The sequence below is a fragment of the Lemur catta genome, chromosome 3, assembly GCF_020740605.2.
Source record: "Lemur catta isolate mLemCat1 chromosome 3, mLemCat1.pri, whole genome shotgun sequence".
Lineage (NCBI taxonomy): Eukaryota > Metazoa > Chordata > Mammalia > Primates > Lemuridae > Lemur > Lemur catta.
The window spans coordinates 125,428,959-125,454,291 of record NC_059130.1 but is presented as its reverse complement, the minus strand read 5'-3'; the positions used below and the strand labels follow the sequence as shown (position 1 = coordinate 125,454,291).

Genomic DNA, 25,333 nt, shown 5'->3' with positions numbered 1-25,333 from the left:
CAGTGGTCAACGCCTGACAGGTTGAGATGTCCGAGTCCCCGTGTGAGGCAGGGGCGGGGCCAGCAGGTGAAGGGCCCCCCTGGGGCCACTCGGCCTGGGACCCCTCGGCCTCCAGCTGAGCAGTGGTGGTGTGTGCGTGTGCATGTGTGTGTTTGTGTGTGTGTGCACACGCACGTGAGCGCCCAGGCCAGTGGCTGGATCTGCAAAGAGCAGGAGCTGGAACCCCAAGGCCAGAGCAGCCTGGAAATGTCCCTCCAGGCGGCACTACCAGGCTCGGGCGCGAACACACCCAGGGCTCCATGGGATCCTCCGCTGAGCAGGCAGGGGCTGCTGGTCCTGGGTGTCTGCTCAGTCCTGGGGCAAATCCCGTGGGCCACGCCTGGGCTGGGCCCCAGGAAACTAAAACCCCCGCTGTCCTCAGGGCCGGCAGCCTGCTGCCAGGGTGGAGGTGGTGCCAGGGGAGACGGGTGTCTGGCTGTCCGGTCCAGGCTGCCACAACCAGACGGCAGGGACCAGGCAGGGACCAGGTGGTGTGTAAGCAGCAGACATTTTTTCTCACAGTTCCGGAGGCCGGGAAGTCTGAGGTCAAGGCGGTGCCAGCAGATGTGGTGTCTGGTGGGGGCCTGCTCCGCAGACGGCACCTTCTCACTGTGTCCCCACCTGGTGGAGGGAGCCGGGGGGCTCTCTGGAGCCTCTGTAATCAGTGTGCAAATCTCATTCATGAGGGCTCCACCCCATGACCCGATCACCTCCTAACACCATCACCTTGGGGCTTAGACCTTCAATCCATGAATTCGGGGGACACAAATGTTCAGACCATGGCGAGGTGCCAGGCCAAACGGGCTGACTGAGATACCTGCCAGGTGAGCTGTGGGGCAGCAGGTGCAGGCCCCCGGGGAGGGAGAGCACCAGCCGGCTGGGAGGGGCAGGGCTGGCTGTCCGCACCCTCGGTGTGACGAGCTGCCCCGTGGCCTTGTGTGGACAGATGGAGAAGGACACCCCAGGTGGGGGGGCCGCAAAGGCAGGGGGTGGGAAGGGCACCCCTGGGTGACGCCGCCCCACTGCAGCTCAGGCCTGGGCCCCTAGGCCAGCCCTCACCTAACTGCCTTGGTGCCAACACGCCCACCTGAGCCAAGTGCACTTCTGTGTGTCCCTGAACTGCCCCACACCTGGCGCCTGGGCTGTCCGTAAGTGTTGCTGAGCCCCCGAGGGCACAGAGGGACAGAGACAGCAGCTGGACGAGGACAAAGGGGGCTAGTGAGGACGGTGCACTGGGAGAGCTTGCAAGGGCGGGAACTGCTGAGCAGTCCCAGTGGGGAAGGTGAGGAGAAGTGGGGCCGGAGCGCCCCCACCAGAGCCCTCTCCGGCTCCTGGGCTCCACAGCCCCTTGGTCCTCACGGCAGGAGGCCCTGAGCCCAGCAGGTCCCAGGCATCACCAGCCAAGAGGTAAGTGGCAACGTGGACCGAGGGCTCCTGCCTGTGTGGGGATGGAGGGAGTGGGTGGGCTGAGGAGGAAGGGGCCACCACCCCGTGCAGGCCTTCACCTGCTGCCTGGGCACAGGAGGGGCAGGAGCCTCCGGGCCACCTCCCTGCCTGAGGCACCCTCCGTCAGAGGACCCCAGAAGGTGAGTTGAGACAGGGCTCTGTCTGTGGGTCCAAGACCACGGAAGGGAGGGGCAGAGAAGGACACAAAGTGCGGAGGAGAAAACAGAAGCCAGGACAGGTGGCCGTGGCCCCAGGTCCCACTTCTGCAAGAGAGAACCCTCCAGCCCAGCCCGCGTCTGTGAAGCCCCCGGTGAGGGGCAGGAGGGCTCCTCTGCCCCAGCCAGGAGAGGGTCCCCAGGCACGGTGGCGCGGGGAGAGAACAAGCTGTCCTCACACTCCCTGGAAGCACAATTTACTCAACTCATCAGCCACCCCCCCACCTGGAGGTCCCTGAACCTGGAAGGAGGGGCCTGTGGAGGGGGAGGTGCCGCTCCCAGGGCTGTGGTGGCCTGGTCAGGCAGGGCTCTGTGCGGGACCTCCACGGAGGCAGCTGGGAAGGTCAAGGCGCAGGTCTCTGTGGGCTGGGCGCCTGCTTGGAAGTGTCGTCTTTGGGGAAGGCCAGGCGCTATCGGGGGCCAGCCCAAGGCTCAGGCCAGGCTCCGAGGCAAAGGGAGGGTCACAGCCAAGGAGGGGAATCCGGTCCTGGGCTGGCGCCATCTCCCCCAGGGCCACGAGGGGCCGGCCTTAATCCCATCCAACCTGCAGGATCCCGAGCCAGGGACAAGACCTGGGGCTGCTTCCTCAAGGTCTGAGCCCCAGGTGTGGGCCAAGAGAACTCCAGCTCTGGGGATGAGGTTGACCACAGCAGCCTCCTGGGACGGTCCCTCCACGCAAGCAGGAAGCTGTCCCCTTTACTTCCCAATGCGGACAGGTGGGAGGCCACCCTGCGGCTGGGAAGGGTGGGAGGGCAGGGACCCCCCCGATTTGGGGAGCCAGGTGCACCCCAGGGCCTGGACATCGGATGAAAGTGACAGGGAGGCCCCGTGATCTGGGCGGGCCGCTGGTCAGTGCAGCTGGCAGCCTGAGGACGCCTCCCTCCGGATTCTGGCCTTCAGCCTCTTCAGGCCGCTGTGGTCGGGGTCCACCAGGAGGCCACTCTCGGCCGCCGCCCAGGCCTCTGCGTAGCGCTGCTCTTCCAGGCAGCACCGCCCCCGGCCTAAGAACAGGTGCGCGGTGGCGGCCCGGCCCGGCTGCTCACACAGGCTGCTCTGGGCCAAGGTGGGTGCCAGCTTCAGGGCCTGGGTGAAGGCCCCTGCAGCCCCCGCCTTGTCCCCCAGCCTCAGTTGCAAGCGACCACGGAAGCAGAAGTCCTCTACCCGCCTTGGGAGGTTGCTGTCCCCTGAACTCTCCTGGAGCACACAGTCCAGGTCCCTGAGTGCCCGGTCAAACTGCTGCAGCTCGGCCAGGCAGGTGGCCCGCAGACGCAGGTGACACGCACAGCTGCCACCGGCCAGGACGGCCAAGGAGCAGTAGCCCAGCGCCTGCCTGGGTTGCCCCGAGTCCAGGAGAGAGCTGGCTTCCTGGGTTGCAGCCTGCACAGAGACGCAGAGGGATGGCACGTGAGGGCGGCCCAGGAAGCCTGCTGGCCCCGCACCTGCCGAGCTCCGCTGCACAGCCAGCCTCTGCTGCTCCCCGGGGGGCCAGGGCCCCTGGGCTGCAGAGGAGCTGCCCACTTCTTCTGGGGGGGGCTACCCATGGGCAAGGGCAGGGTGGGGGCCCAGCATAGAAGACCCCCTTCCCGCAATTCCCATCACCCTGGAAGCTGCAAGGCCCAGCTCAGAGCTGAATGGCTCCCCACTGCCTGAGGCACAACACGGGGCGCCCTGCCCTTGTCGCTGTCCCTCCCGCTCTCCTCCAGGCGGCCAGGCTGTACTCCGTGCTCCCCGCCCCGAGGAAAGCACGGAGCGACCCAGGACTCCGCCGCGCCGGCGCGGGGCGCGGGTCCCACCGGCCCGGGAGCGGCACCGGCACCGAGGCTGGAACCCCAGCGCCCTGCCTCGCTGTGTGACCCCGGCGGGGCGCCTCAACCTCTCTGTGCTGGGCTGCCTACCGGGGTAGTAGTGGAGCCTGGGCCCGGCACAGCAGGAGGAGGCGGCGGCCCCCGGGCCCCGCCAGCCCCGACTCCGAGGAGGAGCCGCCGGCCGCGCAGGCGCAGCGCCAACCGGAGAGCCGTGCGCGGGAAGCGGGGCGCGACCACTGCCGGTTTACTTCCGGGTCAGCCGGTGTCGCCCGACAACCGCCCGCCTCCGGGACCCCCGCCCCCGCCCCCCGGCCCCGGTCCTGGGACCCCCCTCCCCCCCGGCCCCCGCCCCCGCCAGGCTGGGTCTTGAAAGCTGCGCCTCGGCCTCTGCCCCGGCCCGGCGTGGCGGTGGGGGCGTCCGCGAGCGCAGGTGCCCCTGGCTGGCTCTGCGGTCTCGGGGTCCCCCTCGCTGTCCTGCGTCGAAGTCGCCTGTGGCTCCTGCGCCCCACACGCGAGGTCGGGGCTACGGTGGGACCTGGGTGCCTCCCGCCCCCCGCCCGCAGCCGGCTGCCTGTAGCCCGCGGGCCGGGGCGGGGGCTGCGCGCACCTGGGTGAGGCTCTGGCGCTCCGAGGCCTCCAGGAGCCGCAGCAGGAAGCTGAGGTCCGCGGTGTCGGCCTCGGCCAGGCTCTGCAGGTCCCGGGCAGCAGCTGGCGCCTCTCCCTTCTTGAGGCGGAGCAGGCCCAGCCGGGCCCGGGCTGCCTCTGACAGCGAGGCGGGGTGCAGGGTTTCTTGCAGGTGGGCTTCAGCCTGCTCGTAGCTGCCTGTCGGGGATTCAGGAAGGACAGTCAAGGGGGGGCGGGCAGGGGTGCAAGAGAGGTGGGACTGCTGGCCTTCCCTGCACTGCGCTGGCTTGGGGGGCACTGGTGGGTGGGCTCAGCCCCGCAGAAGCCGCTGGGAGCAGAGGCACAGGTGATTCCTGCAGGTCACATGGACTCACCTGCTGACCCGGTGCCCTGACCCCCCACTCCACTACCTTGGGCCCAGCTGCAGGGCTGGAGCCCCTCACTGTGGCCCCCACAAGGGACTGCTGCGGCAGAGCAGGGTGGGGGAGCAGCCCTGGGCAAGTGCAGACTGTGCAGAGTGCTCCCCTGCCAATTAGTGGTGAAGTGGTTTCTACGTTGCCGGGGCGTGTAGAAATCTTCAGAGAAGACCTACATTTTGGCACCTGGGGGCTTAGACAATCCTGCCTAAAATAGGGGCCAGCGTCACCTGGGTGCTCGATGAACAGCTGCAGAATAAATGCCTGAATTAAGGCCGAGGCCCAGGCGCTTGAGCCCCTTCCTAAACCCCAAGTCTCTCCTTTGTTTCTCTTCTCAAGCCACAGAACAAGAGCCACTTACACCCCAGGTCCCACATGGGGAGCAGGGTCACAGGTCATGGGGTTTGGGGTGGAAGGGGCCTTAGAAGCCTTTGTGGTCGGGGTCTCCTTCTCCCACGTTACTGAAAGGAGCACAGAGGGCCAGAGGAGCCGGGAGACACCCAGACGCCGTGGCCCTGCTTGGGCTGGCACGTACCCCGTGCGGTGAGGACGTCTGCAAGGAGGATGTGCCAGCTCGGCCGCCCCGAGTCGATTTTGGTCAGCGCCTCCACCATGGCAAGGAGGCCCTGGGTGTCCTTGTCCCCGAGGGGGACCGCGGTGTCCAGCAGCTGGCTCAGGAGGGCTCGGCAGCGGGTGTAGAGGCCCTGTGTGATGAGGGCCTGGGCTTCCGGCTTCAGAGAGCGGATTTCAGGGACCACGGTCCCCGGGCTCAGCTTCAGAGCAGAGGCCATGTCGTCCACAGCATCCTGCAGGGAGGGAGGACAGGGTGGTGCAGATGTCGTCCCCAGCACTGGGCAGAGGGACAGCGCCGGGCGGTCTTTCTTATTCCCTGTCCTCGAGTCTCTGGTCCCTCCCTGGGGTCCTAGAGGGTCTAGAGCTTCCTGCCCCTCCCACACCCCATGGCTGCAGCCATTACATCCTCATCCCATTTCTGGTTGGGCATTTGAGGGGACCCAGCTCACTTGAGCTCAGGAGTTCGAGAGCAGCCTGAGCAAGAGCTAGACCCCGTCTCTACTATAAAAATTAGCCAGGTGTGGTGGCATGAGCCTGTAGTCCCAGCCACTCGGGAGGCTAAGGCAGGAGGATCACTTGAGCCCAGGAGTCTGTACAGTGGTGTCAGCCTAGCTCACTACAACCTCAGACTCCTGGGCTGAGGTGATCCTCCCACCTTGGCCTCCCAGAGTGCTGGGATTAGAGGCATGAGCCACCGTGCCTGGCCTCTTCTTGCTCCTTTTAAGATGTTCTTTTTATCTTTTGTTTGCAGACATTTGAGCAAGATGTGCCTAAGTGTGGGTCTCCTTGTGTTTATCACCTCGGGATTTGTTGAACGCCTTGGGAAGTTTTCTGCTATTATTTCTGCAACCACCTGTATATATTTGCCCCACACTTTCTCCTTTTCCTCTGCTCCAATTACACATATGCCCGACTGCTTGAACTTGTCCCACAGTCAGTGAAGCTCTCTTTATTTCTTTATCTTTTAATGTTTCCCTGGCTGTTCTTCAGATTGGATAACTTCTGTCAAGTTTGCTGATCCTTCTTTGGCAGTTTCCAATCTGCCGTTAAGCGCATCCAATACATTTTTAATTCCAGATATTGTACTTTTCAGCTCTAGGATCTCAAATTCTTCTGTATAGTTTTCTATAAAGTTTCTTCTTTGTAGTGTTTTCCATTTTTCTGCCAGGATTCTCCATGAGTTCACTCCGTATGGCAGAAATCTTCACGTTTATAATCGCTGTGTGTAAATCCTAAACATCTTAGGCTCTGCTTCTATTGAGGACTAACTTTCTTGGCTGTCGGTCACATTGTCCCGGTCACAGTTTTCTGCGTGTCTGGCAGGTTTTGGTTTTGTGCCGGAGTTTGAGGTCGGTCTGTTGTCAGGAGCCTGGATTGTGCTGCTGTCCTGTAAATGGTGCTGAGCTTTGTTCTGCGGGCAGTTAAATTACTGGCGGATCCTTTGGTCCTGCCAGGCTCTGTTTGGTTCTTTGCTGGGGAGGTCTACTTCAGTTTTAAACTTACTAAGGTGTGGCCTTTATTTTAGGGTGTGGCCTTTCTGAGGTCTCAACTGAATGCCCAGGATGTTCAGAAAAGTCTCTTCCCTGACTGGGCCAGAATTCCAATGTCTCCCAGCCCTGCCTGACTGTGGTGTCACCATTCAGCTCTTGGCCTGTCATGGGTGATCACTGCTGGGCTTTGGGGTTATGCCCTACGTGTGTGCAGCCCAGGCCTCCCACGAGGACCCCCGGTGAGTCCCGTGAAGACGTCTAGACCCCTCCGCTGCACAGCCCCCTCTGCTCCAGTGCAGCGCCTAGAACTCCAGTCTCTGCCTCCACAGCTCAGAAACCCACGGGCCCCCTCCTGGCAGCGCATGCGGTATTGTGGCAATGCCCTTAGGGGTTTCCTGTCTCCTAGGCACTGCAGCTCTCTGCGGCCTCATTCAGTGCCTGGAAACAGTTGCTCATGTATTTTATGCAGTTCACATTGTTTTCAGGATTAGTTACTGAAATATCAGTTACTTTCGCACAGCCAGAACTGGAAGTTCACCCACATGCTGGGGTTCTCTGGGGGCAGGCACATGGGGATGAGGGGGATGGTCTTGGCCAGGGGGCTCCGGAGGGACAGAGCCCTGGGATGACGGAAGGAGGATGCTTTCTGATCCGCCTTGCACCATGGCCTGGGCTCTGCCTGCCCTAGTGCTGAGCAGCAGTAACCCCGGATGGGCCGGCTGCCTTTGCAAGGGAAAAGCCCAATTCTGTTCTGCCTCAGGGAGTTCCAGCTGCCGTGTATGAAGCCCTCACTACAGACCAGGTGAGCATCCGGCAGCCTGGAATGAGCACGCCCTTCGCCACTTTGCCAGTGCTGAGACCAAGGGTCAGAGATGGTCCAAGGCTTTCTGGTCCCGCTGGAGAGGAGAGGAGAGGCGCTGGGTGCTGGACCAGCGCCGGCTCAGAGCTGGAAGCCTTGACTCGGAGGCGCACCTCCTCCCCGGTCAAAGGCTCAGGGGGCCGGTGGTCCCACCGCTCAGCCCACAGCCAGGGTACAGAAGTTCGCGGGTGTGACGAGCTGGGGCCCCTGCTCCCCTCTCAGCCCGATGTCCTGGCTCTCTGACATTGAGGCTGACTTTCCCTGCCACTTGTCCCGTGGCCCTGGATGGAGCCAGAGCCAGGCGGTTTCCTGAGATGCGTCCTGGAGGAGTTCTTGGCACGTGGGGAACTCCTACCGGCAGGTTTCCAAGGGTCCCTGCGGCCACATCCTGGCTGTTTAATGGGCCTGTCCCCGTCAACCCCAGGTGCTTGTCCAGAGCAGGGAAGTGCAGGCAGAGAGCTGGCTCCCAGCCACAAACGCATGTCTCTCCCCGTGCCCAGGCGGGCACAGAATTCAGCCTGCTCATGGGTCCCAGAGAGACACAGACGCAGGCTGGGTGCCACCCCCGGAGGCTCTCAGCTTACTGGCCCCCGGGATTGCTTTTTCCTGCTTCCTCGAACTCCAACGCTTAAGAAAGTGAAGAAACCTGGCAGGCATGTTGCTGCTGGGCTGTGCTTTTACCCAGCAAAGCGTCAGGGCAGGCAGCCAATTCCAACACTGCTCTTGGCTGGGAAGTGCCTGTCTCTGGCGCAGGGCCCTCTGGCTGCGGCTGCCTCCGGGCAGGTCTCCCCGTGAGAACCACCTGTCTCCTGCCCGGAGGCGGACCCCCCTGCCCTGCGTGATGAGAAGCCAACTCCGCAGGCCTGTGTGGACAGCTGCCGCTGGTACCCAAGAGGGTGCTGGGTGGTCTCACAGGGTGCCGACCTTTAGTCCTGGCTGTTGGGAGGGGCAGACCCTCTGCAGCAGCTCCTGTCCCCCCATCCCCCCGCAGCCAAGCCAAGGGTGATGGGGTGCTGTGGGGGCAGACAGGAGGGGAGGAGCGGGCAGCACCCGGCACGTTCCAAAGACACCATCCTCTGAGCCCAAGTGGGGCAGCATACGATTTGTTTTCACTGCGGTCAGACGTACGTAACAGGAGATCTGCCACTTAAGCCACTTGCAAGCGCACAGTTCCGTGGCGCTAAGCATGTTCACGCTGTTGTGCAGCCATCGCCACCAGCATCTCCAGAACTTTCCCGTCTCCCCAGACTGAAACTCTGTCCCCGTCAAACACTGAGTGCTCAGCCCTGCCAGCCCCTGGCAGCACTGTTCCACTTCCTGCCTCTATGACTGGACGTGCAGGGACCTCCTGCGAGTGGAACCTCAGCGTTTGTCCTTTTGCGTCCGGCTGGTTTCCTGGGCACCGTGTCCGCAGGGGCCACCCGTGCGGCAGCAGGTGTCAGCATTTCCTGCCTCGCTAAGGCTGCGTAACAAACAGCCCACCGTGTGGGTGACGTGGGCTCACAGAACGAGTGAGTGAGCAGGGACGTGTTTCTTCCTCTTCAATCTTTTCTGAAAAGGTCTGAGCAGGATTGGTGTTAGCACTTTAAATGTTTGGTAGAATTTGCCAGGGAGCCCTCCCTCTCTTTGGCGGGAGATTTTTGGTGACCGACCCAGTCTCCGTGCGAGTTACGGGTCTGCTCAGATTTTCTCTTTCTTCCAATTTAGCCTCGGTGGCCTCCGTTTCCAGGATTTTGCCCATTTCGTCGAGGGTGTCTGATTATTTTGGCGCACGATGGTACATGGAACTCTCTCACAATTCTATTTATTCCCGTGGAGTTGGCAACGATGGTCTCACTTTCATTCCGACTCTGGTAATTCCAGTCTCCCTCAGTCCGTCTAGCAAAAGACTTTTCAGTGTTGATCTCTCAGTTGGTTTCGTGGGTTTCTGTTGTTTTTTCTAGTCTCGATGTCGTTTCTCTCTCCTCCTCCCTTTAGTATTTCTTTCTTTCTGCCAGCTTTGGGTGGGTGTGTCTTTCTCTCGTGTCTCAAGTGGTAAAGTGGGTCGTTGATTTGAGACCTTCCTGCTTTCGTGCCAGTGGGATGGTGTCCCTGGCCCCCGCACGGCTCGCTGTGCTCTCATTCTCCCTCGTCCCTCAGTGTTTCCCGATGGCCTGTGTGATGTCTCCCTTGACCCGTTGGCTGTTTAGTGCCTCTCTTCTTACAGAGGGGGAAACTGAGGCACAGGGCGGTGAAGTGATCTGGACCTGGGCCTCGCTCTTCCGGGCTCCAGTGCTCAGGGCAGCCGGGCTGGGGTGAGGACTCAGGTCCGACGTGAGCCCCCAGGGTCGGACTGTGGGATACGGCGCAGCACAGACAAGGGGGGTCCGTAAAGAAACACACAAAACAGAAACTGTCTCCGGCGCACGGGTCTCTCCCATCTGAGCAGGACCTCTCTTCTTGCCAGCCCCCCGTTTCTCTTAAAGTGCAGCTGTTTCTGCAGAGGAAGGTCTTTTAAATGTACAGATGTCTAACATAAAAAGCAGGTAAATTAGGCTCAGATCGGAATTCCCGGGGCCCCATCATGGCACCCTGGCCAGACGTGACTAACTGCCCCCAGCACTTACCCCTTCTGTGCGAGTCCTCGAAACCTTCTCAGCACAGGGGTCCAGGCAGCCCCCACCAATCCACCAGTGCAGCGAGGGGACACCTCCAGGCCAGCACCCCCGCAGAGGGACCCTGGCATCCACTGAGGAATTATTTTAAGCTGGGGGGGCCCGGTACTTCCGAGGCATCACATGTCTAACCGTGTGGACTGAGCTGGAGGCACGGGGCCTTCAGGTGAGAGGGCGGGACCCCCCTAATGTGTGTGGGTGACCTGCAGCACTGGTGGGGATGGAACGCTGGACTCCCACGGTGTCTCTCAGCCCGGGGCGGCCCCTCCCTCTCTTCTGGGGCCGAGGAAGGCGGCGCCCTGGGTCTCCCCCACCCGCTGCCTGCCCAGGCCCAGGTAGGGGGGGCGGCACCTGTGGCTGGTCCAGGGCCAGGTGCACCAGTGCCCGTCCACACAGGGCCTGCACGTTCCCCGGCTCTGCCCGCAGCACGGAGTTGAAGTCGAACATGGCGGTCTTTTTCTGGCCCAGGAACCCGTAACAGCGGGCTCGGGCGAGGAGGGACTCGCTCGCCTGGCTCCCTGGGGGAAGGGGGTGCGGTGTCAGGGTGTGACTGCGGCTGGGCCCCTCACCCAGTGTCCCGCCCGCTGCCCGGCCCAGGCCACCGTGGGGAGCCCGCGCACCACTGGGCACCGAGACACAGCTGGTCAGGTCGCCCTGGGGCCTGTGGGCGCCGGGTGGGAGGGGCTCAACCAGGAGGGTGGCATCTGGGACGACGGGCAGCTGGGGGCTCCCGAGCGGAGGGGGCACTGCAGCTGCCCTGAGGCCACGGGAGGGTCCTCGGGCAGGAAGGTATCAAGTGGCCTGGGGGAGCCCCCTCCCCAGGGAGGATGCCACCACCGAGCCCTTGCTGGGCATCTGGCAGGTGACAGACACAGGGAACAATGTGCGTGGCTCTGGACACTCTGGGCCAGGTCCCTGCCTGCCAGTGCATGCCTGTCTTGCACTCTGCGCCAGGCACCGTCCAGCGCTGTCCAAGAATGAGCATGCGTGACCCCCGCCCCACACAGGCTTCTGTCGCCCCTCTTTGAGGAGAGCGAGGAGGCCCAGCCGGGACTCCATGAGCCGTCTGAGCTGATGCCCACACGTTGCAACTCCTGCGCCCCAGGAACTCCTGCGAGTCCTTGGGGATGTCCCCTTCCCTCTGAGCTCCTGGTGCCACATGCCATGGCACTAAGAATGCTGAACTCCAGGTCACACAGGACAGGCCCTGCGCCCAGGGGCTGGCACAGGCAGTGCCCCTGTGCCCGATGTCCCAGGGTGGGGGTGTGGCGGGAAGGCGTGGCCAGGTGGGGAGGTCAGGTGCACACACACAAGGCCTCAGTCACTACTTCCAGGAAGGGTCAGAGGAGCACTTCCAGGAAGGGTCAGAGGAGCAGGGACCTCATCTCCCCTGGTCAGAGCAACAAGGGTCAAGCTGGGGAAAGGGCCTTTCCACCCTCAGGGCTGGGGGTCACGGGGCAGCAGCCCAGGAGCCAGGGTGGGGGCACGACTCAGGGCCCCGTGGTCCAGACCCCTCTCAGACCGTGGTACGTCCCACGGGATGGCAAGATGCCCTCTGTGAGTGGCCCCTGCCCGCCCATGCTGCGGGTGCTCTGAGGCAGGTGCACCTGTGGAGGAGGCGGGTCGCAGCTCCCCACCCCCCTTGCCTGGCACAGCCTGGGCCCCTGGGGACAGGCGGGAGGCCCCTACCTGCAGCGAAGATGGCCAGAGAGAGGTAGGTGATGGCCTCCCTGGTGTGGGCCCTGCCGTCGGCTGCGCCCGGCCGCGCCCGCAGTATGCCCAGGGCCCGCGCGTGGCAGTGGCCTCGCAGCAGCTGCCGGTCCTCCTGGCAGAAGACATCCAGGGTGGGCTGCAGGCAGGCCGTGTCCCCAGACTGGACCACCTTCTTCACCAGCTGCAGGGGCGGAGCAGAGTCACTGTCACCGCCGTCCCCTCCGTGTGCTGCCTGGGACCCCATCCCGTGCCACCGCCCCCACCCCACCCTCGCTCTGTTTCCAGCGGCCTGCGTGGCTTTCTGTCTGTTCTGAGCACAAGGAGGTTGGTCACGTGTTGCAGCCGTGGCCATTTGAGCCTCCAGGGGTATTTCTGCCCCCCCCACAGACCGGGGTGGGGGGGGTGTGTCCCCAGCTTGGAGGGCAGGAAAAGGCTGGGACGGGCAGGTGTGAGCACCGCTCTGTCCCCTCTGTGGTGTGGCAGGGGTGGCACAGGGGCTCTCAGTGAACTTGAGCCTGGCCTCCTCCTCTGTCCCGTGGAGGTGGAGACCCTGCCTCAGTGGGCCCACTTGAGCGAGGTGCAGGTGACAGGTAGGAGGAAGGAGCTGTCAAACCATAGAGTGACAAGGGGCCCAAGGGAGTCGTTTAGCAGGTGCAGAGCAGAGGCCCAGGACAGCAGCAGGACCAGGTCTGCCAGGGGGCAGCAGCGAGACCCCCAAGCCGGAGTAGCCTCCCCGTCCCCGGCTCCGTGCTGGGAGAAACAATGCTGCCCCCTGCTGGCCACTGGCGGGCATGCGGACCCCGAGCAGAGCGGCGGCAGGTTCCGGGGCCCCTTCCCGCCATGCTTTCTGCCGGGCAGAGATCGGAGACCCAGGCCAGGCCAGAGGGCAAGGAAGAAGCTGATAGGGTCCTTACCGGAACTCCAAAGCCTGAAATCCACCCACCAGCAAAACCTTTGACCCTGGTTCAAATCAGAGCCTCCGTAACACCTGAGGCAGGTGAGGCTCTGCCTGTCCTGGGAGCACAGGAGACTCGGAGGCAGGGACTCACCCGCTACCCATCCCCAGGCAGGGTCATGTCCAAGCCTAGTTTATGTGGGAAACTTGGGGAGAAGCTCAGTCTACAATCGACTCTCTTGGCCTTTTTCTTTTCTTTCTTTCTTTGTTTTTTTTTTTTGGAGACAGGGTCTCACTGTGTTGCCTGGGCATGAGGACAGTGTCACAATCACAGCTCACTGCGACCTCAAACTCCTGGACTTGAGCAATCCTCCTGCCTCAGCCTCCCAAGTAGCTGGGACTACAGGCATGCGCCACCATGCCTGGCTAATTTTTTCTATATATTTTTAGTTGTCCAGCTAATTTCTTTCTATTTTTAGTGGTGACAGGGTCTCACTCTTGCTGAGGCTGGTCTCGAACTCCTGACCTGGAGCAATCCTCCCACCTTGGCCTCCAAAACTGCTGGGATTACAGGGGTGAGCCACTGTGCCAGGCCTGGCCTTTTTTCTTAATAACCACAGCAGCAGCAAATATGAAACACCTACTGTATGCAGGAAACCTGCTGGGCCCTGGGGGTACCTGCTCCAGCTAGTTTCCTTTAACAACCTGTAAGACCAGGGTACAGACGAGGAGACTGAGGGTCAGAGAGGTGAGCTGCAGGTGGCAGAGCTGGGGCTGAACAAGCTTTGCTTGTTCCAAAGTCCAGGCTCTGGGCAGCAGAGCGAGGGCCACAGGAGGCCTGTGCCCTCAGAGCTATGACCTCTGCAGCCCACCTGGGTCTCCTCACCTGGTTGGCGTCATAGAAGAAGCCCCTCCTCAGCTGCAGCAGAGCCAGCCTCACCAGCACGGGGGCCGCCTGGGGCCTCCGGGACGGGGCCGCCTGGGGCCTCCGGGACAGGGCCACCAGCAGGGACTTGTGGGCATCGTGCAGGCGGCCCAGGCGGTACAGGGCATCTGCTGCCAGGAGGCGCGAGTCCTCATCCTCCACATCCAGCTCCATCAGCAGCGTGGCCAGCTGGTGCACACCGTGGGCATCTCTGTGGGGAGAGGGGGCCGGCCCCTTCCTGACACCTGTGCTCACAGGTAAATCCTGTCCCCGTGCACCTGGCCTGGGCAGCTCCCACAGGACTGCAGAGACCTGAGTCCCTCTGGAAGGACCCTCCCGCCGTCCCCAGCACCCGCGGCTGCCTGTCCTCACCCACAGCCCTCGGCCCTCCCCCTCTCACACAACCTCCCCTGCCCTGTGAGGCAGGCATTTTACAGATGGCGGAATTGAGGTCCGTAGACAGCGAGTGGCAGGGCTGACCCCGGGCAGACCCTGCCTCTGTTTCCTTTTCTGTAAAAACACAGGTTAACAACGTGGCCTTGCTGGGCTCAGGGTGTGTGGTTTGTAGCAGAACACAATACACACAGGCTGCCCCTGGGATACCCCTGGTGCGTGTGGGCATGCTGGGGGTAGTGAGTTCTCACTGGGAAAGGGCCCAGGGCCTCAGACTTAACGGTTCCTGGAGGGAGCAGATGGAAACAGCCCAGATCACACATGCAAACATTCCTCACCAGCAAACAAAACCAAGCAGCCACCAGGCACAGGAAGTGCACGCTGCGTGTGCATGTGCACATGTGTGTGCCGGGTAGGTGGCTGACATCAATGATGCCCCCCAACCCCCAGGCTTCCAGTCTTGGGGCTTATTTTACTTTTGCTAAAATGCCCTCTTTGCACCACCAGTAAGTAACAGGGTTGTGCAAATTGGAACAGCGGGAGGGTCACCCATCGGGATGGCCAAGAATTTGCACAATGAGGACAGGGCAGGAGGGTGGCCAGAGGGTTGGGGCGGCAGCCCCCGAAGTCAAGCATCCTACAGGCAGTGCTCCCAGATCCGGGAACGCCATGTGTCTCCATCTTAAGGCCGTTACCCACAGTGTGTTTCGGGAGCAGCAAGCCTGGGCCGTGGGAGGAAGGGCAGACGCTCAGGCTGGGACTGTGCCCTGCCTTATCTACTGCGGAAAAGGTGGGCACGGGCTGCATATGCAGCACAAACTCAGTTTGTGGCATATTTTATATGCACAAAAAGAAGCGACTAGAAGGAAATGTTAATGGGCTGGTGGGATAATGGGTACGTTTTGTCTTCTGGTTCCATTTTTTGAGTTTCTCATTCTCTACGGACAGGCAGCCACAGCACATTCTGCTGTTGGGGACTGAGGGTCCAGTCTGCCCCCTGTGCCAGGGAAATCACCCAGCCACGCTGTCTCAGTTTATTCATCTGTAAAACGGGGAGAAACACGTCCCTCGCTACCCCAAAGGAGACCAGAATGATAGCTCCGCAGGCTGGCGTTTACCCCTCCTGCTGCGCAGCTTGGCGGGTCCCCGTAGCGCCCCCGCGGCGCTGCAGCAGCCTGCGGCCCTGCTCCCGGAGCACGGTCACCAGCAGCCCCCGCTGGTTCCAGGGCACGTAGGCTTTGGCGGCCAGCAGCGCGTCCTCGGGCCGCAGCCTGCACGCGGTGACATAGTCCAGCGTGCCCAGGAACGCGCTGCCCGCCAGCACCCGCAGCAGCCCGCGGCCGCACAGCGCGCGCACGCAGCTGCCCGGGTGCGGCGCCCCCTGCTCCACCACCGCCTGGAAGTCCTCCTGGGCGCGCCGCGCGTCTCCGGCGTGCAGCGCGCAGAAGCCGCGGAGCGCCAGCAGGGGCGCGCGGGCCGCAGCGCCGTCACCCGCCCCATCTTCGAGGCGCGAGGGCCGCAGCAGGCGCTCGCACAGTACCCGGGCGCCTGCCACGTCCCCGGCCAGCAGCAGGCACTCAGCCAGGCGGGCGCTCAGCGCGGGTCGCACCCCGGCAGGTGCCACGCGGAGCAGGACGCGGAGCGCGCGGGCCACCGGGGCCAGCAACTCGCGGCCCGCATCCTCGCGGAGCTCGGGACGGTTGCGCACGGCCTCCTGGAAGCGGGCGAAGCCCAGGTCCGCGGCCTCCTGCGCCTGGGCGCGGACGCGCTCCTGGTCCTGGGCGGACAGCACCGCCTGGAACTGCCGCCCCGCCCCGGACGGGCTCTCGCGGAAGGCCTCGTGCAGGTCCCGAAGCGTGTCTTGCGCCCGACCGTCCAGGAGGAAGGCCGCGGCCGCGCGGGTGACCAGCAGGGTTGCCAGGCGCTCACCTGGGGGGAGAAGCAGAGCGTTGGTCCCGCCTGTTGGGCCCGTCGCCCCGAGGTGCCACCCGTGGCCCCTACCCAGTCCAGGGCTTTGGACCCTCCGAAATACTTCCCGGCGGCCTCTCCCTCCAGTCTCCGGCAGCCCGGGACAGGGACACTGGGCCGAGACCCGGCCGAGACCCGATCTGGGGCCCAGCAGTGACCCGGCAGGTTAGAACCTGCTCTAGGAGCTGCAGGCACTCGAACCTCTCAGCCCAAACGGAAGTTTTGCTGCCCGTTTTCCCTGGCGTTTCAATGGTGGATTTCAGGGTTGAGTTTCCTCTTCTGGGAACCCGCAGGCCCCGCCCCCAGGTCAGAGGTGAGGTGCTGACTTGGTGACCTTGGTAGGGGAGCTGTTCTTGGGGCGGCTTTGTTTCCGCCTTCTCTGGGCTGTTGGGACCTAATGCTGCCCTCTTTGGGACGGAGCGCTGCCTGGTCGGGTCTAGGACAGGGGACCAGCGTGCACTGCCGCCCACGGAGCGAGTGCACCTGCGCGCCGCGTCTCACCGTGTCTGCTTCCTTTTCTGCATTATAGTGGAGGCTACAACCATCCGCGCTCACACGGTGGGAGGGTTAAATAGATAGACGCACGTCCGGGGGCTGGAACAGGGCCCAGTGCGCACTGCGACTCAGTGAGGGTTTCGCAGCTGCAGCTGCCGCTCCACCATTGTCACCTGCTATGTCCCAGCAACTTAAATGCACTCGGTGAATGGGGCCCCATCCTCGGCAGGGCCCCAGGCAGGGTGCAAACCGCGGAGAGAGTCACAGTACACTCGGTGCTGGGAGGAGTTCAAGGTCAAGGGTGCCCACCCTTGTTTCACAGGTCAAGAAAGTGCTGTGGCGGAGGAAGTTCTCAGCACCCGGGGAGTTTCCGCCGGGGATCTCTGAACCTCTGCTTCAGTGCTTTTTGCACCAGGTCCTTCAGGATTTTCAAAGAGCTTTTCCTAATAACCCAGCTTAATAGCTACAATGATCCGCTACATTCGAACAGGACTCCGTAGAGGCAGAACACCCGCACGTGAGTGCGGAAGCGAAGCCCCTGTCCGCCCCTGTTGCGTTGTGGGGGACTCACAGCCCAGGGTCCAGTACAGGAAGCATCCTGCGCTCTGAGACCAACCAGCCCACCAACCGCAGGTCACCCTGCCTAGTACGGGTGGTCAAAGTGAAAGAAGCGAAGCCTTTCCTGCCAGCGACTGACTCTACCTCTGACTTTTGCGGTAGTTCACAGACCCTGGAGAGCCCTGCGGGCGGGCGGGCTGTTATTCACCTTCTGCGTGAAAGCATGGTCTCCCTTCTCCCTCTGAGCCTCCACTTACACACGCTAGACTTCTTGACATTGTCCCACAGGTCACTGTTCACTTCCCGTGTTCCTCACATGGGACACTTTCCATCCTGCCTTCGAGTGTGCTGACTCTTCTGCTGTCCCCAGTCTGCTGTGATTGTTTTTCATTTCAGTTATTGCACTTTTCAGTTCTAGAATTTCCATTCAGTTCTTTTTTAATAGTTTCCATTTATCTACTGAGATTCCACATCTGTTCACGCATTCCGACCTGTTTCTTTGCACGTCTGGTAAGTTTCTGTTGTACACTGGACGTCCGACTGACGCGTTGTGGAGACTGTATTCAGTTATGCTCCTCTGAAGACGGCTGTGTTTGGTTTTAGTGGGCAGTTAAGCTGGCTGGGTTTAAATCCCAGTTCTCTGTCTTTGTTGGTTGTGCGGAGCTGAAGTTGACAACTTGTTCTTGCCGTTTCCAGCTGCGGCTTTTTCGGGCACCTGATCTCTCCCCCGTATGTGCAGTTCAGCGGCCAGCCCAGGGTTCGAGTGGATTTAATGCAGACTTGGGGTTTCACCCCCCTCTCTCCCTCCCTCCTTTTCAGGATTTTTCTTCTAACTCTCTATGCACTTTTCTCAGCTCTGAACTGTCCTTAGGACACCTCACACCTGTGACATTGCAGCGTCCGTTGTGCCGTGACATACAGACTGAGGTGCTCTCTCAGCAAAAGCTGCAGCCGAGCAGGTCCCACCGCACATGGCCCCCACTGTCAAATGTCAACTTCCAGTTTCTGCCTGCGCATGGCTGTTGCCCAGGGCTCTCAAATGTTGCTTTTCATATTTTGTCCAGATTTCGTAGTTGTTACCTGTGGGACAGGTAACCCAGTCAGGCTCTTCCATCTTCGCTCAACGCCAGACACACTCTATTGTTAGATTCAGTATTTTAGGCAGTCTGGGAGAATATAAAATGCTCCCCATTGTTGTAATTTCCATTTGCCTGATTACCAGTGAGCCTCATTTATTAAAAATTTCTTTCCCAATCTGGTGCGTAGAAAATGGTTTCTCATCGTTTTAATTTGCTTTGTCTCATTATTATAATGTTGAGTATTTTTCACGGGTTTTATTAGCCATCTGGGTTTTCTCTTTTGGGAACTGCTTTTGCTAATTCCTGTACTGAATATTTTTTTCTTACTGATATGTAGAAATTCTTCAAACACTCTGAATACTAATTTTTTTCTTATTGTATATTTTGCAAGTATTTCTTCTCTGCGGATTGTCCTTTCATATTGATGTCCATTCATTAAAAGTTTAATTTAATCAAATGCATCAGATTTTCCTACGTTTTGTATCTTAAGAAGCCCAACAGTACACAGAAGTCTTAATGATATTCTCTTATATTTTCTTTTAGAAACTGTAAGATTTAGCTGTTCATAGAATGCACTGGAATTTATTAAATTCTTTTTGTGCGTGGTGCAAGCGGAGGCCAGCACTGTCCACTGAAGGATCGTCTCTCCCCGTGCATTGGCAGTGCCCGCTCTTCCACGCACCGGACACACGGGGTGTGTGTGGGTCTGCCTCCGGGCTCTCATTTGTTTTATTGGTTTTCCTATTTATCCTCAAGTGAACGACCTTCTGTATTGATGCGTATAGCTCTGTGTTGCCTGGCAGAGCAAATCCTCCTGCCACCACCTTCTCCTCCTCTGCTCCCTCTTCCTCCTCCTTTTGTGTCCTGTCGGTTACTGGACCTGTGCTCTTTGTGGTGGTATCAGATGTTCTAACAATGGACACTGTCTCTCTGTTCATGTAGGTATCCTTCGTTGTCGTTTAATGAAGTTTTACACTTTTCTCCATAAAGTCATGTGAATGTTTGAACTAAGTTCTTTTCTGTTGCAATGGTAAACGGCATATTTTATTTTTATTTTAATATTTTTAGAGACAGGGTCTCACTCTGTCACCCAGGCTGCAGTACAGCGGTGCGATTGCAGCTCACTACAGCCTTGAATTCCCGGGCTCACGTGATCCTCCTGCCTCAGCCTCCTGAGTAGCTGGGACTCCAGGTGCACCCATTACACTTGCTAATGTTTTATTATTTTTTGTAGAATGGAAGTCTCCCTGTGTTGCCCCAGCTGATCTTGAACTCTTGGCCTCAAGAGATTCTCCTGCCTAGGCTCCCAAAGTGCTGGGATTACAAGCATGAGCCACTGCTTCTAGCAGTATATGGAATGTTTTAAACCATAAAGTGTCTATTTGTTGTTGGCATCTATAAATATAAATGATCTGTGCATATCCCGTTAAATGTTGTTACTGTATCTAATACTTTCTTGTTGTTTCTTTTGGGGTCTCTGTACAGCTCATCACACTGTCTGGAATAATGACAACTTTGTCGCTTCCTTCCTAGTCTCGCCTGTTTTGTCTTTTTCTCATCTGCTTGTGTTAGAGTCTCCAGTAAACGATAAGTAAATGGGAGTGTGGGCGGCCACCTCGTTTATGATTTTCAGTGGAAGGCTTCTAAAATATCACCATCAAGTATGATATTTATGATAGGTTTTTGACAGATATTATCTTTTACAATTAAGTAAGTTTCCTTCTATTTCTTGGTCATTAAAATTTTGGAACATTAAATATTATAAAGCACTTTTCCTGAATCTATCACAATGATTTTATGTTCTTTATTTCATTAATGAATGTAGCAGTGAATTATATTATTATGAAAACATGACGTTTTAAGTTCTATATTATTTAACTCAGTTTTGGCTAAAACACGCATCAAAGACTGATGCTTCAACCCAATTAGCAGTTGTTTCAGTAACTATTTCTGCACGACAAGCCACATTAGTGGCTTTAAACAATGATTTATATTTGAATCATGATTCTTGCTCATCTTGCACTGAGCTGAGCTGGTCAGTTCTTCTGTTGGTCTTGCCTGGGGTCACTCATGTGGCCGCAGCCCTCCGGTGGCTCAGCTGGACAGGAGGGTCTACGGTGGCCTCCCTCCCCCGCGTGGGGCCGTGGTGCAGGCTGTCAGCCGCGCCGCTGTGTGCTCTCTCCCGGGTCACGGGTCCGCCCTCCTTGTGTGGCACAGGAGGCTCCCAAGGGGAAGGGAGAGGCTGAGGCCCTCTTGAGGTTTGGGTTCCAGAACCACAAGCCGCCACTGCCACCATATTCTGTTGGTCTCAGCAAGTCACAAGGCCGGGCCAGCTCCTGGGGTGGGGAGTAGACGCCACCCGTTGCTGGGCGGAGCTGCAGTGATCGTGACCTCACCCGCCTTCCCCAGGTCCCACCGAAGGACGTGGGGTGCAGGGGAGACGGCTGCTCAGCTCAGCACTCGGGGGGCCGTTGTGCGCGATGCTTGCTCAGTGGTTACCAGGAAATTGAGTGACAGCTATATTCGTTCTGTATCTTGTCCACGTACATTCTGGGTCCATGTGTGTCTACTTGCCAAAAAGGGCAAAGAAATTTCCCCCAATATTGAAGAGTTTTGCTATGGTTCGAATGTTTGTCCCTCCAAAACTCACGTGGAAATGTAGTTGCCATAGTACTAAGAGGTGGGACCCGTGGGAGGTGATTAGGCCACCAGGGCTCCCCCCTCACGGGGGGATTGATGCTGGTATAAAGGGCAAGTTCAGCCACACTTTGCCTCTCTGCCCCCCTGCGCTCTGCCGCGTGAGGACTGCTCAAGGCACCCCCTTGGAATCAGAACCGCCAAACCCGCCCGTGCCTTGGTATCGGACTTCCTGCCTCCGGCGATGCCAGCTGATGCGTCTCTACCCTGAGTCAGCCTTCCGCGGCAAGGCGCTGCTGCGGCACAAATGGGCTGAGACCACTTGTTCAACGTTCCGACGACTTTCTGAAAGTAACTTCCAGATCAGAGTATATTTGCGGTAGGAAACTACGCTTGTCAAAATTTTGTTATAGGAAAACTGATTTCTTCACCTCTCACCATGAGCCATGCGTGTGGTGGAGGCTGGTGGTGTGGTAGCTGCCGTGGCCTAAGGGACCCGGGTCTCGCTGAGGCACCGCTCCCAGGGACGATGCCCCCGCTCACTCCAGAGCCGAGGGACACGACGGGGGTTCTGGATTTCTGCAGAGGGCCCCACTGTGACTCCCCGATTCGTGCCCTGTCTCTGCAGGACCATTGAAGTGGAAGGTCCCTTCCCTCCTGGGGTGCTAAATGCCCCCTATGCCGTGGGCACTGCCCCCTCACCCGCCGCCATGTGCTGGCGTGGCCACCGAGGGTCCCCTGCTTTCACAGAGGCTCCTGAGTCCGTCCCTGTTGAGCATTTGCTGGTAGCTGACAGTGGGGGGACTTGGGGTGTCTGCACCAGCATGTTTCCAGCAACGCATTTGCCCACTCACGGTCTAGCTCTTTCTGTCTGGTTCCCACCCACGTCCCCTTGTTGGAGTCACCGATAACCTCGGAGCTGTGCCCTCAACAGACATGCTGTGTCGTCTCCTCATGGACATGGTGGCAGCTCTTAGCACCATCTACCCACTTTATCCGGCAAACACTGTCACCTCCTGGCCCTCGTCACCGCCCTGCAGACTCCTAGGTTTCCTCCGCCTCCCCTCCTCCTGCTCCACCTTTGGGGAGGCCCGGTGTGGGGGGCGGTGTGAGGGGTGAGGAGCACCCCGGGGGCCGAATTCCAGCCCGTGAGCACTCCACGTGCCCTTGGCAGCCCCCGTGCACGTGGGGCGGTGGCTGCATCCACCCATGAGGGTGGCCGTGCGGCCGAGGGAAGATGGGTATCAGGCCTAAAGCGGGGTCCCCCCACTACGTGTTCAGCAGGTGTCACTGATACGGCCATCGCGCCTCCCGGCGTCTGGCTGCCCCGCGGCGGCTCTTGTCCCTGCTGTCTTTCCCTGTCTACAGCCTCGACTTCAAATCCCTTCCTTGTGCTGACAAGGCCAAAACCCCTCTTCAAGCCAAGCCCCCCACCCCAAGGCTCACAGCTCCAGTTGCCTAGTGACTGTCCGTTTTTTAAAGTGGCTGACACCATTGTAAGGGTTTGATACACGTTTTCTCTGAATCTGCACAGCGGCCCTGGGGCTGGGTGCAGCCACACCCCCTCGCACGGGGAGCCGGCGTGGGGAGGACACAGCTGCCGAGGGTGTGCGTGCAGGTGGCAGCTGGGCTGTGTGCGCCTCACCACCCCCCATAGTGCCCCCTGAGGGAGGGGCCCACAGGGGGAACAGGAAGGACTCACACTGGGGGTGTCTACAGCTCCTGATACCCCTCTCCCTGTCTGCCCCCTGCAGTCCAGGCCCACGGAGAACTCCTGACGTCATTCCGGACTTCCCAGAGCCTCTCTCTGCTCATGGAACCACCCGCGTTCCTGTCCTGGCGCAGAGACTCCCCCAGACCCACTGCTTCCCTCCAACTCTCTCCCTGATCTGAACCCCTCTGTCTCGGTCCTGAGTCATCGTCCTAGACCTGCCTGGACCCGCCCCCACCGACACGCCCCATGGCTTGGACCCCCCCCAACCACAACTCTTTTTCCCCCAAGGGCTTGGCACACGCTGCTTCTGCTGCCTGGCATCTTTCAGGCTCAGCTCAGATGACACCTCCTCTGAGAAGCCTTCCCTGACCACTGGCTGGGGCAGTACCTGCGTGTTCCGTTTTTCAAAGCACAGATTTTGTTTACTTTTTTCCTCGGGTGCTCTGAACCAGCAGGGGCCTGCCTGTCTTGTCACTGTGGTGTCAGCCCCAGCACATCCCCTGCCCACCATAGGAAGGACTTGGCGTGCTGTGAAGGAACTGCTGGAGCGACTTTCGCCCTGGCCACTACGGGGGCGTGTGTCGCTCTCCTACCTTGGGGTCTGCTGCTGCTGGGGTGGCCCTCAAGCGCCCGGCTGCACGCTGCCATGCAGTCCTCGTACCTGCCGTCGTGGAGCAGAGCTTCGGGCGACAGTGTGTCACCCCGGGTGCCCCTGGGGTCCAAGGCCTCCAGGAGTCTCCGGCTATCAGTCCCCTGCCGGCCGGCGCCGTCCCCAGCCTCGGCATGCTCCGAGAGGTAGTCCCGGAGGGCGCCGACCAGCACAGGGAGGTAGGGCTGCTGGTGGGTGCGGATGAAGGCCACAGTCTGCTCCACGCCGGAGGCGAAGGCCTGGAGGTAGTCGGCCACGCCGTCGGCCGCCCGCACCCCGGACAGCACCCAGGCCAGGGCCCGGGTCAGCCGCAGGGCCAGGGCGTGCTGGGACTGGGCGTCCAGCAGGGCACCGCAGCGCCGCGCCACTTCCTCATGGTGCCCGCGGGCCAGCAGCCCTGCCAGCAGGTGCAGCACGGCGGCCGGGTGGTCTGGGCAGAGGGCGCCGAGGAAGGCCGAGGCCAGGGTCCCTGTCAGGGAGACCACCGCCATGCCGTCCCAGTGGATGCTGGGAATCTGGCCGTCGCCACGGCACCAGGCCTCCAGGGTGGCCACCACGGGCTCCCCCCGCGCCTCGGCCAGGGCAGCTCGCACCCTCCGCACGGCTGAGGGCGCGTGGCAGCTGAACGCGGCCAGGTAGAAGGCAGTGGCCAGGGGGGGCTCCCCCAGGGCCAGGTGCTGGTCCCCCTCCCGGCAGAGGCAGGCCACGAGCTCCTGGGCTGCCGTCATGCCCCTGGCCCCAGTGGGCCCGAGTCCAGTCCTCTCAGCACCTGGGGGCGGAGGAGTGTGGTTAGTTCTCGGGCGGGGTGCAGGGGCGGGTGGCGGCCAGTCCTACGGAGGCGCCAGGGTCAGCGCAGACCCTGCTGAGTGCAAACTGGGCACTGTGGCCCCCTCAGCAGGTGGTCTCCATGGACTGGGGTCTGCCAGGCCGACTTCCAACCCACCCGGCCTCAGCTTCCTCCTCTGCAGAATGGGACCGGGTCCTGCCCTGCTCGATCCTCTCTAAGAACACCTGACTCCTGAGCTCCCATGTGGCACCGAGGGGTCGGCCCCAGGACAGCACCCCTGGCCCCACCCAGCCCCTCCCAGCACAGGGCCCCCCAGGGCGGCTGAACCCCGGGTCAACACAGGCAGCCTTCTCAATGCTCCCAGGGCCACATCCCTGCCGCCCGCTCACACCTGGGCACTGCGGGGCCGGAGCAGTGCACCTGCCTGGCCCTTGGGTGGGGGTGGGGGCCGTGCTGGGGTTGGTTCTGAGATTGGGGTTCCAGGACCAGCCCCTGACACTCCCCTCCCCCCTCCCCAAAGCTTCTCACCTGGAGAACTAACTGCTCACTGCCTTTTCTCTCCAGCTCCCACAAGCAGCGCCCCCCACGCTCTCCCTGACGCGCACACGCGCACGCACGCACGCACACGCATGCACACGCACACGCACGCACACGCACACGCACGCACACGCAGATACTCGCGCACTCACCTGCGGCTTGGAGGCTGAGCCGGCTGTGGCTGCGGAAAGGTAAGGCCCAGGCGACCCCAATTCCCTCATGGGCCGGGACGGAGGGGCGGCGCCCGCCGTTGGCCGGGGGTGGCGGGTCCTCCGTCTCCCGGGAGAGCGTCAACACCTGCGGGCTGCCGGTGCTCAGCGCGCCCCCTGCGGCCAGACGCGGCCGCGGTCCCACCCACCCGCTCCCAGCCCAGGCCCGCCGCTTCCCGGGGCGCCGCGGGGCAGAGAACCCCGAGCTCATGGGCGGCTGAAGCGGAGCGGGGCCTCTGGGTGCCGGGGTGCAGCTGCCCCGCGGGGCTGGCCCTCGGCGCTGCCCGGGAGCCCGCAGGGGAGGACGGTGCTTCAGGGAGGTGGGAGCCGCTGCCCGCCCAGCACACTCGGGCTCCGTATTTGTCCTCGGCTGCTCTGGGGCCCTTCACCACCCAGCCGCGCCCCCTTCCTGCGAGCCCCCATCCGCCTGGGCTCCCGGGGTCTGCCCCCCGCCCTGGGTCCCTACCCCTGCACTGGGCAGGTGGGGCCGGACCCGTCTCTGCCTGTCCTGCTCCTTCAGCCCTGGCAGCCCTGTCCTGAGCTCCGGGACGCCCAGGCCTGAGCCTGCTGGCCCCGGGCGTCCTGACTGTCACAGGGGAGGGGTGGGGGTGGCGGGGGTGGGGTGAGCTGGGATGGGGGGAGGGGAGGCCGCT

At 61.1% G+C, this 25,333-nt stretch overlaps 1 protein-coding gene across 1 annotated transcript; it reads right to left on the bottom strand.

Annotated features, from left to right (window-relative positions):
* Window positions 1-1,881: 1,881 nt before the first annotated feature.
* On the bottom strand, window positions 1,882-24,705 carry TTC34 (tetratricopeptide repeat domain 34). Its single transcript, XM_045546483.1, has 9 exons — window positions 24,624-24,705; window positions 23,092-23,916; window positions 15,166-15,976; window positions 13,616-13,865; window positions 11,811-12,015; window positions 10,473-10,639; window positions 5,081-5,351; window positions 4,113-4,327; window positions 1,882-3,077 (listed from the first exon to the last, which is right to left on the bottom strand). The coding sequence occupies exons 2-9, from the start codon at window positions 23,873-23,875 to the stop codon at window positions 2,550-2,552; spliced, it is 3,231 nt and encodes a 1,076-aa protein (XP_045402439.1). The 5' UTR covers window positions 23,876-23,916; window positions 24,624-24,705; the 3' UTR covers window positions 1,882-2,549.
* Between the last annotated feature and the right edge of the window lie 628 nt (window positions 24,706-25,333).